The sequence below is a fragment of the Rhinolophus sinicus genome, linkage group LG13 (genome assembly GCF_036562045.2).
Source record: "Rhinolophus sinicus isolate RSC01 linkage group LG13, ASM3656204v1, whole genome shotgun sequence".
Classification (NCBI taxonomy): domain Eukaryota; kingdom Metazoa; phylum Chordata; class Mammalia; order Chiroptera; family Rhinolophidae; genus Rhinolophus; species Rhinolophus sinicus.
The window spans coordinates 20,849,516-20,863,434 of record NC_133762.1 but is presented as its reverse complement, the minus strand read 5'-3'; the positions used below and the strand labels follow the sequence as shown (position 1 = coordinate 20,863,434).

Below are 13,919 nucleotides of genomic sequence, written 5' to 3'. Positions count from 1 at the left end.
GAAGCCCCCACAAAATTACAACATGTTCCCAGCCAGACCAACAGTGGTGCCTCCTATTCCAGTGATAAGACTCACATTTGGAGTCAGGATTTACCTCTCAGCTCTGTCACTTACCGAGGTGCCATCTTGCACAAACCACTGAACCTCTCCGTTCCTTCACCTGTGAAATGGGGATAAAAATGTTTACCACTTGGGGTTGTTGATTTAAATCCACTTCTCAACCTGCCAACTTTATTATTCAGATGTTCACCTATCTATCCCAGCCCCCCACCCCCACCCCACAGAGAGCTCCCTAAGGGCAAGGACACTGCCTGCCTTGTTCGGCAGCTATAACTAACGCTCAGTAACAAACGCTTCCTAGCCCAGGGTAGGTGGTAAGTATTTGTGAGAACAGTAAGAAGGCCCTCGGCAAGTGCTTGGCAGAGGCAGCCATCATCACGACGGGAGGAAGCCCATTATTATTGAGGAGGGAAAGCGTTCTCATCTCAAAACTATTAAATAACTAGGAACTGAGGAAACAAAATAGTTCTTTCAAGTGGGCCTGCTGTCAGGCGGCTTTTCTGGGGCAAAGATCCCAGGACCCCCATATGCAGGACCAGGCCCTCACAAGCCTGGGACCCAACTTGCTCCACCGTCTCTCCCGCTGGCCTGTCTCTCAAAGACATCATCCCCCAGGGGCACGACTCCTTCCCTGGGGCTTCAGGATGCCTGTCTTCTGCTCCAGGAGGCTGGGCGAGAGCAGGGAGAAAGGTACAGCTCACCACGTCTGCAAGGAGAGGATGTGGTCCCACCGCAGGATTGATAGATAAAATCCTGGATGTCCGTCAAATTTGAATTTCAGAATAAAATTAACCTTTCGTAAAAGTCTGTCCCAGAGATTGCATGGGATCTGGCTTTCCAAAAAGAAAAAAAGGAAAAAAAAAAAAGTATTCGTTGTTCATCTGACATTCCAATTGAGCCGAGTGTCCTGTATTGTAATTTGCTCGATCTGGCGGCCCTGCAGAGCCATCCAGCTGGGAGGCTACGCCAGGCCTGCCTGAACTTGCGGCCCTCACTTTCTCCTCGCCTGCAAAGTCTCCATGATCGCGTTCAGAACCTCCTGGGGTGCTTACGAGACTTAGAGAGGCTGAGTGAAACGGGCTTCATAAGCCCTCAACTGCTACATGAATGCTACTAAGGGCAGGGATTTCGTTTGCTTGGATCACGGCGGAAACCAGCGCCTAGAACTGCCACCTGGCGCACAGTTGCACCGCCATAACTTTGTGTTGAGGAAAAACATCTCTGGTACTACTTGCCTCCAAATAGCCAAACACAAACCATAAAACCATTTTAAGGAACTATAGGTCCAACATCCCAAACTGACCCAGCTGGTTTCTGTTGCTTTCCAGTCGACGCTTCAAGAGGAGCCCAGCACGTTGACCCTCCGGTGGGACGGCCTGATGGAGCCCAGAGCGCCTGCGCACGCGACTCAGTGGGCGGGGCTTTGCGCATGCGCCTGTACATCCCGCCGCGAGGGGTGAGGTGTGCGCATGTGCTAGCGGATCCTCAGCCAGAAAGGGCGGGAAAGGCGCGCTGCCAGGTCTGTAAGTGCGCCCTGCAAGTGCGGGGAAGAGCCCTGTGGGGACAAGTGGAGTTCCTGCTCTCGGAGCTTTGCATTGCTGTCTGTTTTCATGGCCTTTGCGCCCATGGGGCCTGAGGTCTCGTTCTTCGAGGTTTTGGATCAGCACAGGGCTTCCCTGCTGGCCTCCCTGAGGAGAGGTGGCCAGGAGCCCTCGGGCGGGGGGACGCACCTGGCTTCCAGGTATAAGGGACCCGCTGGGGCGCGCGTGCCTGGGAAACAGAAAGCGCGAACTGTCCTTGGGCTGGCCGGGCTTTGCGGGGAAATGTCCAGGTGCCCCTTCCTCTCTCCGGGGTTTAGGAGGCAAAAGGCTGCTTCCCCGGTGTTGAGGCCACAGAGGGGTCCCCTTGGCCTACCCTCCCTGAACCCCAAGAAAGCACCTTCCTTAGCGCGCTTTCCCTTTTCTACTTTTAACTCTTGTTTTGAATTCAAACAAGCCTAGTGACAGCCCCTGGTGTCTTCTAGAATGTTCCACTTCTAGAATGTTCCAGGAGCGTCCCACCGCTGAGGTCGCAGGTTTCCTCAGCTCCTTACAGGTCAGGGAATTTAGGGCACAGATTGATTTTGTCATTGTGTGTGGGGAAAAAAATTGGGGAAAAATTTAGCTTAAACTTGAAGGATTTCCGGGGGTGGTAGGTGGGGAAGAAAGTGAGAGAAAATGAATTTTGTGAGTTCTCGTGTTTTTGTTTTTAATCAAAATGAACACGGAAGTCAACATTTTAAGTAGTTTATACTAAGACAACGGTTTTCTTGCGTTGGAAGACAATGTATATATTTTAAATGGTTTCTTTAACATTAATTAAAGCGTTAGCTGATTAGCTCAGAATGTGGTCCTGATAAAATCAATGACAGCGATTCTCCAGCTACCCAACTTGGAGTTAACTACAGAAAATACGTTTATCTTATTGCCAAATTTTACTTAAAATGCTCTGTTGTTTTGCTTCCTTGGTCTCCTTTTCTGGTTTATCAGCAAGGTTTTTCAGCCTAAACAAACGACTGTCTTTTATTTTTAAGCCCGAATCAACTATCAAAAAACCAAACCAAAACAAAAAACCCACAAGCAAACAAATTTTTACATAAGGATTTAGTTTGAGGGAGAATTTAGGAGGGTGAGGGAAAGAAGGGAGTACATATCCCTTGTTTACATTTCAGATGTAAATTAATCTGATTGTATCTTAAACTTGGTCAATATTATCCTGCAACTCTTTTTCAATTGGAAAAAAAATAAATGAGATATGAGTCAGTTTTTATCTTGTGATATTAGAAAATAGTGAATGTTTTAAAATTTATTTTCTGATGCATGCATTTCCGATGAAAGCAAGTTCCTGTGGAAATTAGAACAATCTACATTTTGCCCATTTTTTAGATTTGATTTCCCATCCTAGGCAATATGCTCATGGTATTTATAACTGAACATTTTTTGAAGCTGATGGCTTGTGAAATTAAAAGTCAGCTGACAGAAAACTGGGCTAAGTCTTAATAGTTTGCTGTAAAGTGGTGTAATAGTTGACAAATCTTTTCATGGTAGTGATTAAACTTTTTTCTTTTTGTATCACTAAAATTCAAAAGGGCTGATTTAAGGCATGAGATCAATTAGGGCAATGTGCTACAACAAGAAGTATTTCTTTTGAAATATTTTTGCATTGCATTTTTGGGAAAGAAATTGAATTCAAAGCCAATGTTACATCATTTTTAATTAAAACATTTATCAGTAGTATTTCAAGCCAATGTGTTTGTATTTAAGTAGGTTAATATGAAAAGTAGATTGAAATATATTTATAAATTCTATTGTCTAGTTATTAATCTAAAAGAGAGATATTACTTCAACGGGTAATTGTTTGAAAAGTGAAATTACAAGCAAATGAAATTTCACTGTAAGTACAGTTGTTTTAATGCAGTACCTCTGAATATGTCAAAATTTAGTGGGAGATATCATTACTGATGTGGATTACTTAGTCTTAAAAAAAATAACCAGTGAAACAAAAAGTTATTTCATTATTGATCTGGGAAAATGTTACATATTGTAAAGGCCTAATTTAGAATTAAGATTGAATCATGGTGTGTTTATTGTTTCAGTTCTGAGGTTCTTGCATCTATAGAAAATATTATCCAAGATATAATAACAAGCTTGGCAAGAAACGAAGCACCTGCATTCACAATAGACAACAGATCAAGTTGGGAAAATATAAAGTGGGCATTTTGCATTTTTTATTTTTAAATACAGTATCTATGTCATTATTTGAATTTATTCATGTTAGAGTTTTAGTCAGGTTTCATTCTTTTTATTGCCTTTACCCTGCCTAAAAGGATTTAAGGAAGTTTACAAAATACATACCATGCAAATAGGTTAAATAAACTAGAAGTAGGTAGGAAAGATAAGACAAAGGGAAAACAATGGTAGGAACAAAATATGGAGCACTGAAAAAAGGTTAGAATTCAAAATGTAAATGATAAAAACTTACAGTCCTGCTAAAAATAGGCTCCAAACTTAGTTCTAAGCTTTCCAACATTCAAAGGGGGAAATTCTCATCGACACTGCCACTTGCTCAGGGGACCTACAACCAATCCTGATACTGAGACCAAAATGAATGGATCTTGAACACAGAGCACATTTCAAAGGTTCTTTCTCCTAACTGATCTCCCCGTGCTAAGTTATGTGTCCAAGAGGGTAAAATCAGCATACAGCTTTGTCAAAATCCTGGAGCCTAGTTACACAGTTTGTTTTTCTGAGATCCTCAGTCTGTAGAATCTTTCCACTAAATAATGAAAAACACTACAAGAATAGTTCTCAGTTAGAGTCACAGAAACAGAATTAAAGTAGTTTCGAGACTCCGTAGTCACCATGTATTCTTTTATTCAAATAATTAATATAAAACGTAAACTCTTGAATCATATTTTGCTTCATATTTTGCAAGATGCATCAAGCCTTGAAGCAGCTGACACCTGGCCTGTTTGCCTGGTGCTTTCTGCCACCTTTAGGACAGGCTTGGTATTTCAACTTAACAACCTAGTATAAATGATTTCATTTAATGTAACTTTGGAGGTAAATCAGGGGAAAAAAAAATTAATTTATTAAATTAAGTTATTGAGAAAATTATTAAAATTAGCAAAATGCTACTAAAATTGTGAAATATTTGAAAATAGTTCATATACACTAAATGTGTTCCCAGGAAATACACAGATGCACACACACACACTTCATAATCAAAGGTCTATAGTTCATTTATTTTAAACACTTTCTTTTAGTGCCTCTATATGTCACAAAACTAATCACCTAATTACCACCTGGAATTATCTAAGCTTATAACTTAGGTTATCCTAAAGCATTAGTGCTTATACTGAAAAGTAGATTTAAATGATATGCAGAAGAGGACATTAAGTGTATATTGTTTGGTGTTCAGAAATTAATTCTTTTTATTTTATTTCCTTGCTTTAAATAAAATGATAGGTTTGAAGATTCTGTGGGTCTTCAGATGGTATCCCACTGTACCACAAGAAAAATCAAAAGTGATTCACCAAAATCAGTTAAAAATTTTGGTAAGTTCATCTTTCTTAGCTTTTAGTAATAAATAAATTCAGTTATCTTCTGGGTTTTAGTTGTTCCTAGTTAAATAATTTTGTTTGTTCTTTAATAGACCACCCTTATACTTGAAATAAATTGATAGAATTTTGCATTGTTCATAACCATGGAAGTAAATTGTGATTCCAAAATTTTCAAGGTGCATGACTAAGTGGAAATGTATTCTCTCAGTTTTGCTGTTCATTTAGCAATTAATTTTATCTGATTCTTCAGACAATTATATTCTGTACTTAACACTTCTATTTTGGAAAGGTAATTTTTTTAATGTATGGAAAGTAACTGGGGACAATTAAAATCCTTGATAGCAGTATGTTTTGAATTGCCAAAAGAAATGATGAGTAACTTGTTTGTTGCATCTTATTTTCCAGCTCTAATTCTTAAAATATTGTCCATGATTTATAAGTTAGTACAGAGCAACACTTATGCAACCAAAAGGTAAATACATTGTTCTGGTCAATTATTCTTTAAAAGGCAATACGAGATTCAGTTAAATTAACTTTCATTGTATGTTTTGAAAAGTTACATAAGACTAAACTATGAGTAATAGGTTACTTTATTTATATGGGTGTTTCATCCAGTTAAAGCTTTCTGCAAACAATACTCCAATACTTGTCATATTCAAAGAGAATATGGTTAATTAAAAATGTATGTTTTAAATTTTCCTAGAGACATATATTACACTGACAGCCAACTCTTTGGTAACCAGGCCATCGTGGACAATATTATCAATGACGTTTCTTGTATGCTAAAAGTGCCGAGGAGGTGTTTACATATAGTAAGTAGCATTTCATACAAAACGTTTTACTTTAAGACAAACCGTTTGTATAAAAATTGTAATAGAAGAATACATGTGAAGTGTGCCTTCTATTGATATTTTTTGGTACTATGTTTTTCTCACTATAAATTTAAATAAACTATTCTCAATATATTCTCTTGGATGAATGAACCAAATTAGATGAATTACCAAACATTTTTCATTCCTAAATACTCTGACATATTTTGTCTTTCATTTCTTAAATTGCAACCTAAGCTAAAAAATATATATCAGCAGGTGAACATGAAGAGTGACTCTGCAGTATAAAATATATTCGTGAAAAAGCTTTCAAATGTCTATTATTTTTTTAGTTATCAACATCGAAAGGTTTAATTGCTGGCAATTTAAGGTATATCGAGGAAGGCGGCACCAAAGTGAGTTGTAGCTGTGCAACAGTAAGCATCATTAATGTTTCGACATGTTTTAACTCCCTTTCGGTCCTTTGTCTTTGAAATGTGTTTTATTTCCTGCTTTTTTATGTAGTTTGGAGCTTAAGATTTTAAAATAAAACTGAAGGATGAATAAGTATATGCTTTACCATGTTGTACATTACATAGTTTCAAAACATGCCCTTTGTGTCAAATGTCATTGAAAAAAACGTACACATTTCCTTTTAAAATGTACTGTTGTTTTCAGATGGAGCATGGCTTGACCATTTTAGCATGGTTATTTATATACTCTTCATAACATTTTCTGGTTCTGAAATTAACGTTTAAAACTAAACTATTTGCTAGGCTTTGGTACATAGAAGACCTTTGGTACATATAGAAGAAAGCATAGGCTTTGGTACATAATACTAAACTAGCACAGCAGCATGGAAAGGACCAACTTACCAGTTTGGAAAGGAAGAAGGTGACACCTACCGTGTTTCCCCGAAAATAAGACCTAGCCGGACAATCAGCTCTAATGTGTCTTGGAGCAAAAATTAATATAAGACCTGGTCTTTATTATATTATATATTATATAATATTATATTTATTATATATTATATTATATTATATTATATTATATTATATTATATTATATTATACCCGGTCTTATTTTACTATAAGACCGGGTATAATATAATATAATATAATATAATATAATATAATACCGGGTCTTATATTAATTTTTGCTCCAAAAGACACATTAGGGCTGATTGTCCAGCAAGGTCTTATAACGCGGTATGAGATCCTGCATAAAGAAGTCAGTCTTTCCTTCTCCGGTTTCTGTTTTTTTAAGATGCAGATCCACGAAGTTTCCAAGAAATTCTTACCTGCTGGAAAGTAGTTTGGGTCATGTGTTCTGTTTTCTTACTGAAGAATAAATCTGTTTCCTACTGTGTTCTTACTGAGGCATAAACCTCTGATGACAGGCATATTTTTTAAAAATGAAAATATAGGATTTTTGTGATAAATTTTAAAATGTGGTTATACTTTCTTTTTATTTAAAATAAAAACTGTCTTTGTTAACTTAGGCTGTTGCTGTGCCATCTAATATACAAGGAATTCGGAGTATCCTTTGAATAGGAAAATTATTTAAACTTCTAGAATGTTCACTCACTTATTGCTTTGATAAATCAAACCTTCTAATGTGTTACCAACAAGCTAGACCCTACAGTGGTCAAGATAAACACACCATGGGCCCTTCTGTAGGATTCTTTTAGGAGCTCACTATCTAGTAGGAAAGACAGATATTTCCATATATGAAAAGATATCTGTTACATATTTGAAGGTAAAAATGAAAATACTATATCGATAGCTGCTTTTGAATTGATCTATATGGCACCATTAATTAGTTGGTGGTTAAATTGAAATACCCTTGCCTTAAATTTGTCAGCCTTAACTTCACAGATTTAATTACAGATGCAAAATTTCTATTAATTGTGGAAAAAGACGCGACATTTCAACGACTCCTAGATGACAACTTTTGCAGCAAAGTGTCTCCATGCATCATGGTTACGGTATATTATCTACCTTTCTTAGAATCCAGGAATAACGGTGATCAGTAAGAGGGGTTTATGACATCGTCTAAACACCTTGGACAGCAATCTGTTACCAATATGATGCATCCTTTGGGGTTATAGAACAAGAATTTCCAAGGTGTTTATTTAAACATCTGAAATCTGACTAAAATCAGGGTGATGGTCCTGATTCTTAAAGACCAACGATTTTCTAAGACCTCAGTGAGTTTGCACAGGCTCACGGTGTTACCTCACACCATTCCCACGGGGACGGTGACCGACAAGATCCGCTCCTTGTTTCCCTCAGGTTTGTGTACCAGAGAACTTCATTAAATGTTTAAAGAATAGCCAAGAACATGGAGGAATACATTGAGGTAACACAGGGAACTACAGGCATCAGTTAGCAAAGGGTAGTCAGCTTCCTGCTACAGGGGAATGTGGGAGGAGTTCGTAAAACTGGAGGGGTGGGTGATACCTGCGGTGGACGGAGGACAGAAAGAGGTGAGAATAAAGGAAGGAAGCTCGGGCTGTGGGTGGGTGGAATGCTGGCAGAATAACAGAATGGATCAGGTTCCCCTCCCCTGTCCTGGCTTTCTTCTTCTTTTACAGATCTTTATAAAGACCTAGATTTTTGAAGGAGAAAAGCTCATCTACTTAAAATTCTTTTGGCTTTTTAGGTTAACAATAAGTACGATGTTGGGGAGATATGGTATGTTTGTGGAAGCAGTGAGGAGAGCTGCCCTGGAGAGGAAGCAGGATGTTAACTAACTTTTAAATTATTAATAAAATAAGGATATAATTTTATCAATTTCGTTCTACTGGAATTAAAGTGCATAATTTAAAATTTGCTTTTAGGGGAAGGGAGTACCTGATCTGAACACAAGACTTTTAATCAAGAAGCTGTGGGACACATTTCACATCCCCATTTTCACTCTAGTAGATGCTGATCCACATGGTAATTTATCATTGGACTATTTGAAACAATCATAATTAAATCATTTGTTGTGTTTTTCTGATTTTAGAACACTTCCATAAATATTTTTAAAGAATATGATTATTAGATTAAAATTATTAGATTAATGACTAATTATTTGAAGTAATTTATTGCTAATTTAGCCATATTAAACGGAACCATAAATTTTTCATTGGTGATGGCCACAAAAACAAAATTTGCAGATGTTGGATATAATTTGAGAGTGCCAATTATCTAATCTATAATATACAAGAAGTCTAATTTTAAAGTTAACTTTCTTTTAACAGGCATAGAAATAATGTGCATTTATAAGTATGGATCTATGGTAAGTATAGAAAAGAATTTTTCCTTTTTCCACTATTGAGATATTTTATATTTGTTGGGGTTAGTTCTGCATTTACTTATCAGCGCCTAGTAAGCAGAGGGCCCCCAAAATGTACGAGGGGAACTACTGTCCTAGTCTAACGCCAGTCTGTTTCCCTAGCTGTAATTCCAGCTTCCACCATGACCAGTGCAACCACAGATGACAGAGTGGAATTAGCTGTGGGCAGGAGGCATCATTATCCTCCACTCCCGGCCTACTCAAGTAACCTTGGGCCTCAGGGTACCAACATTGTCTGATCGCCAAATATACTCTGATAAAACTACATGTAGCCTTGAATTCTGACTTTGCCAATTCACCTTTCTCCTGCCATAAGGAGAAATGTAAACACCACCTAATTTCACCAGTAGACTGCAACTGCCATACATCAGTGTTTCTCAAAGTGTGGTCCTGGACCCAAGCGTCAGCATTGCCTGGGGACTTGTTAGAAATGCAAGTCTCAGTCTCTGTCCAGACCTCCTAAATCCAGATGTCTAGAGGCAGCCCCTCCAAGTGATTCTGACCCAGGGTAAAGTTTGGGAGCCACTGGTATACACGTTGAGTGTCCCAGATGTACACATATGTTTATAGAGGATGCAAAGGATGGTGGAGCAAGGTGTTCAGATGTGGAATCACAGTAATACAATAATAAATACAGATAAGAGGTTCATTTCTGGTTTTGCTTTATAGAAAATCAACCCAGAAACACTACAGAGTTTAAACAACTTTCACTGAAAGACTAGTTTAAGGAAGCACCAGATGATTTTCTTACTTCTGTTGGGCTCTGGGGGTGTGAAGTCTTTAGTACTTTTTCTTCTAAATAAGTAAAAAAATTGGCTGCAAAAAAAAAGTGTTCTAGTTCTCTGCAATTTAGCCTTACCTAATATGCTTTTGCTTTTGATTTTAGTCTATGTCTTTTGAAGCCCATAATCTCACAGTTCCAGCTATTAGATGGCTTGGTCTCCTCCCTTCTGATATTAAAAGGTTAGACAGTTTAGTAGAACTGGGATATTTAAAATAATGACTCATTGTAATGTGTCACAATAAGCCTCAAAAGTCACTATGAGGAAAAGCTCTTAACATTTTTTATTTACATTGTTCATTATGACTCAGGATTACATAGTTATGAATTAAATTCTTTAATGTTTCTGTTTCAACTAAATAGTTCACAAATGAATTTGGTTAATTGAACTTTCAGTTCGCTGGAAAACATTTTTTGTTTTACCTTTATGGTTAAAATATTTTGTAATTTTTTTATACTTAGTATAAGACATTGAATCTAGTTAAATGGTAATCATTGACAACATCAGTTAACGTATGAATCAACTTTATCAAATATTTAAAATTTTAATTTCATAAGAAATCTCATTTTAAGATTATGTAAAGTTTGGGAACCTAAAGTTTGGTGAGTTTATTGTATAGGTTCATTATAGAAAACAATACTAAGTAATAGATGTTACCTACAGATGAACAGCTTTACCCTTGTAGGTTATTTTCTGTGCATAGTCATAGCTTTTTCACAAAAATGGGATCATACTCTAATGTTATTTTGTAATCTCCTTTCCTCACACACATGGTGAGATCCCTTTTCCATATCAATAAATACATTTCTTTTCTGAGAGCTCATTTTAATGCCTTATATCACTGAGTTCAAATTCTGCATGTACCAGTGTTTATCCAGCCGATCCCTCAAAGTCAGGCATTTGGGTGGTTTCCAAATGTCTGTTCTGATAGATGGTGCTCTGATGGGCCCTCTTGTAACTGAATCTTCGCCTGCAGCTTTAATTAGTCCCATAGGCTGGATTCCCAGAATAGCTGGGTCAAAGGGTATGCACATTTTTAAGGCTTTGACTGCCCTCTGGATAGGTTAATTATTTCTCTTTCCCTGGAGAGTAAGAGCCCACCTATCCCATAGCACAGGACGTCATCCCTTTATTCATCTCTACTTATGTGATATTTAAGAATATTTTATTATTGTTTTGATTGGCCAGTGACAATGAACTTAAACATGTTTATTGGATTTCTTTAAGCAGTGAGCAAACTTTGGTAACAGGTGCCTATTTCTTAAATATGGAATATGAACAGGTTTGGGGCGATTGCCACTTCTTACAAAATGAGGGCACAAGAGAAAACTTTCAATTTTTGATTTTTGAATATTTACACTCTAGTGAATCAGAGTTTTGTTCAGTTTAGTATTATGTGTCAAAATCCCTCGGGGGTGATTTATTTGTATGAATATCATTTCTAACACAAATTCAAGCCAAATGATCTCATAATTATGAAGGTGGAGGACTGAGAGAAACACTAGTTGCAACTCATAAATTCCATTAGTGCTCTCAAAAGCCACTCCAAAATAAACGTGCAATCAAAGAAAAAAAAGTGTGCTAGCTTCACAAACATGGCTTCAAGGGAAATCCTCCCTTTCAATCAAATTGTCATGCTATCCAGGAGCTGCCACTAGCAAGTGGTCATAATTATGGGGACACTGAAAAAGACTATTTGAAACTGGAGCTCTCCCAGAAAATCCGGGATTTGTGACTTCAAAAAGTAGTCCACACCATAAATCCTGACCTCTCATGTTCTATTTTTAAAACACATACCAAAATAAAATTACATTCTACTTTTTAAAATTTTTAAGCTAGATAGCTGTGTATGTATGTGTGTGCACATATGTGCACACAGTGAAAAGTGAGAGATCTAACTTCCATGGCCCAGAGACTTCTCACTGAATTACAAAGAATTAAGTACTTGATGGGACCTAAAACCCCACAGAGAATCTCGCAGCTGGCCACGCATGTGGAGCTCTGGGGGCTGCCTTGGTGTTGATATACATGATGTTAGTGCTATTGGCATTTTATACCTAATGTCTGTCTTCCTGTCATCGTCCTGTGAGTGAGCTGTGAACAAAAAGAACTTAGAACAGACTTCCACTATGAATGTAACCCTTGCTGGTCTAGGACCTGCCAGATTCCCCAAATTCTGGATTTAAAAGGTGGAGCTGTACTAATTTTCTTACCTGTCATTTCTGAGTTTTTGAACTAGTACAATAAATACGAGTATTTCATAATTCAAGTTATAGGAGTACTTTGCCTTACTGATTTTTTTTCATCTATTTTTTTCCAGGTTAAATATACCTAAAGATACTTTAATTCCATTGACAAAACGGGACCAAATGAAACTTGACAGTATCCTGAAGAGACCTTATGTTACTTGCCAACCATTTTGGAGAAAAGAAGTATGTTTCTTTTTAAAATTCAAGTGTTGTATGTTTTAATGACCTTTTACTTCAGTAGTGGCTATTCACATAATATTTTGAATTTCAAACTTCTTTGAAATTTTATGTAACCAACAACTAAGGTGGGTGTTGTTTGGGAGTGCATGGTTGTGGAAACATGGAATTATTAATGCTAATAGATAAGATCACCTGGATGGAGCTGATCTATTTTTATCCTTATCATAGTTATATACCCATTGTCTATGGCTCTACCATAGTTTAGGAAGGGAAAAAAGAGAAAGAAATTATAAAGACCCCAGACCATGCCTAGTTATTGAAGGCATCCACACTTGGTATTCCTCTGATATTTTCTAGCTGTTAGCACCTCTAGAATATTCTGGCTGACCCTAAAGGCTATTATTGCCCATGGTTTTGGAGAAAAAAACAAGTCTAGATTTACTAGTTTGTTGAGTTGACAGAATTATAACAAAGGACTCTGGTATGACTCATATTTTTACCTTTTTTGACAGATGGAAATAATGGCAGACTCTAAAATGAAGGCAGAAATTCAAGCTTTGACCTTCCTATCATCCGATTATCTTTCCAGAGTTTACTTACCCAACAAATTAAAATTTGGAGGCTGGATATAAAAAATATATCAGAATATATCTCATGATTGCAAGAGGATTCGCATTCTTCTTTTTTTTTTTTTTAACTAGTAGATACTGTTGTGGAAAAAACATATTCATAATTCCAGAGGTAAAATAATTTTCCATTGATTTTTGTCAAAACCAATGCTGTAATTTTCTTTAGAAGGATTTATTTTATCCTTCTCTATAGAGACTGCTTTCTATCCCATGTTCTAGAGTAAATTATAAAAGAATGTTATTCTGAGTTTTAAATTTTATTTGAAAAAAATATTCTCTACATGTTATTAAAGTCTACAAAAATATTTTACTTACTTTCTACAGTACAATTAATGTTAAAGCATGAAATATCATATTAGTAACAAAAATAATAATAACGTAAATTTGAGAAGTTGCAAATGAATTATAATGTCTGGCAGTTTCCTCTTAGGTGCATATTTTATTTTTTGCCTTCATAGTATAGAGGTCATATGTCATTCATTCACTTGTGAAATTAGTACATTTTATTAGGAATAAATATTTCGGTTGATGCAGTCTTTGTTTTTGAGCATACTTTTTATTAATAATATATTTATTTGAAAATTTTCTCAAGGATTTGATCAGTTCTCACCCAAATTCAGGTAACCTGAATTCTTCTCTAGTCTAGGTTTATAGAACAAAGAACTTCTCCAGTTTCAAGATTTACAGAAGCCTCAAATTTTAATAAGGCCTTTCTGTAACAATAAAGATGTGATCTTTTACCCTCATAAACCTATCTTAATTTCTCT

At 36.6% G+C, this 13,919-nt stretch overlaps 1 protein-coding gene across 2 annotated transcripts; it reads left to right on the top strand.

Annotated features, from left to right (window-relative positions):
- Window positions 1–1,670: 1,670 nt before the first annotated feature.
- SPO11 (SPO11 initiator of meiotic double strand breaks) lies at window positions 1,671–13,155 on the top strand. 2 transcript variants are annotated; one of them, XM_019748565.2, is made up of 13 exons: window positions 1,671–1,801; window positions 3,695–3,808; window positions 5,067–5,155; window positions 5,567–5,633; window positions 5,865–5,973; window positions 6,324–6,407; window positions 7,472–7,508; window positions 7,848–7,957; window positions 8,813–8,912; window positions 9,218–9,255; window positions 10,199–10,275; window positions 12,415–12,526; window positions 13,036–13,155. In XM_019748565.2, exons 1-13 carry the CDS (start codon window positions 1,671–1,673, stop codon window positions 13,153–13,155), a joined length of 1,188 nt encoding a protein of 395 aa, XP_019604124.1. The 2 variants fall into 2 exon arrangements, with proteins under 2 accessions (XP_019604124.1, XP_019604125.1); XM_019748566.2 differs by lacking the exon at window positions 3,695–3,808.
- Window positions 13,156–13,919: the final 764 nt, after the last annotated feature.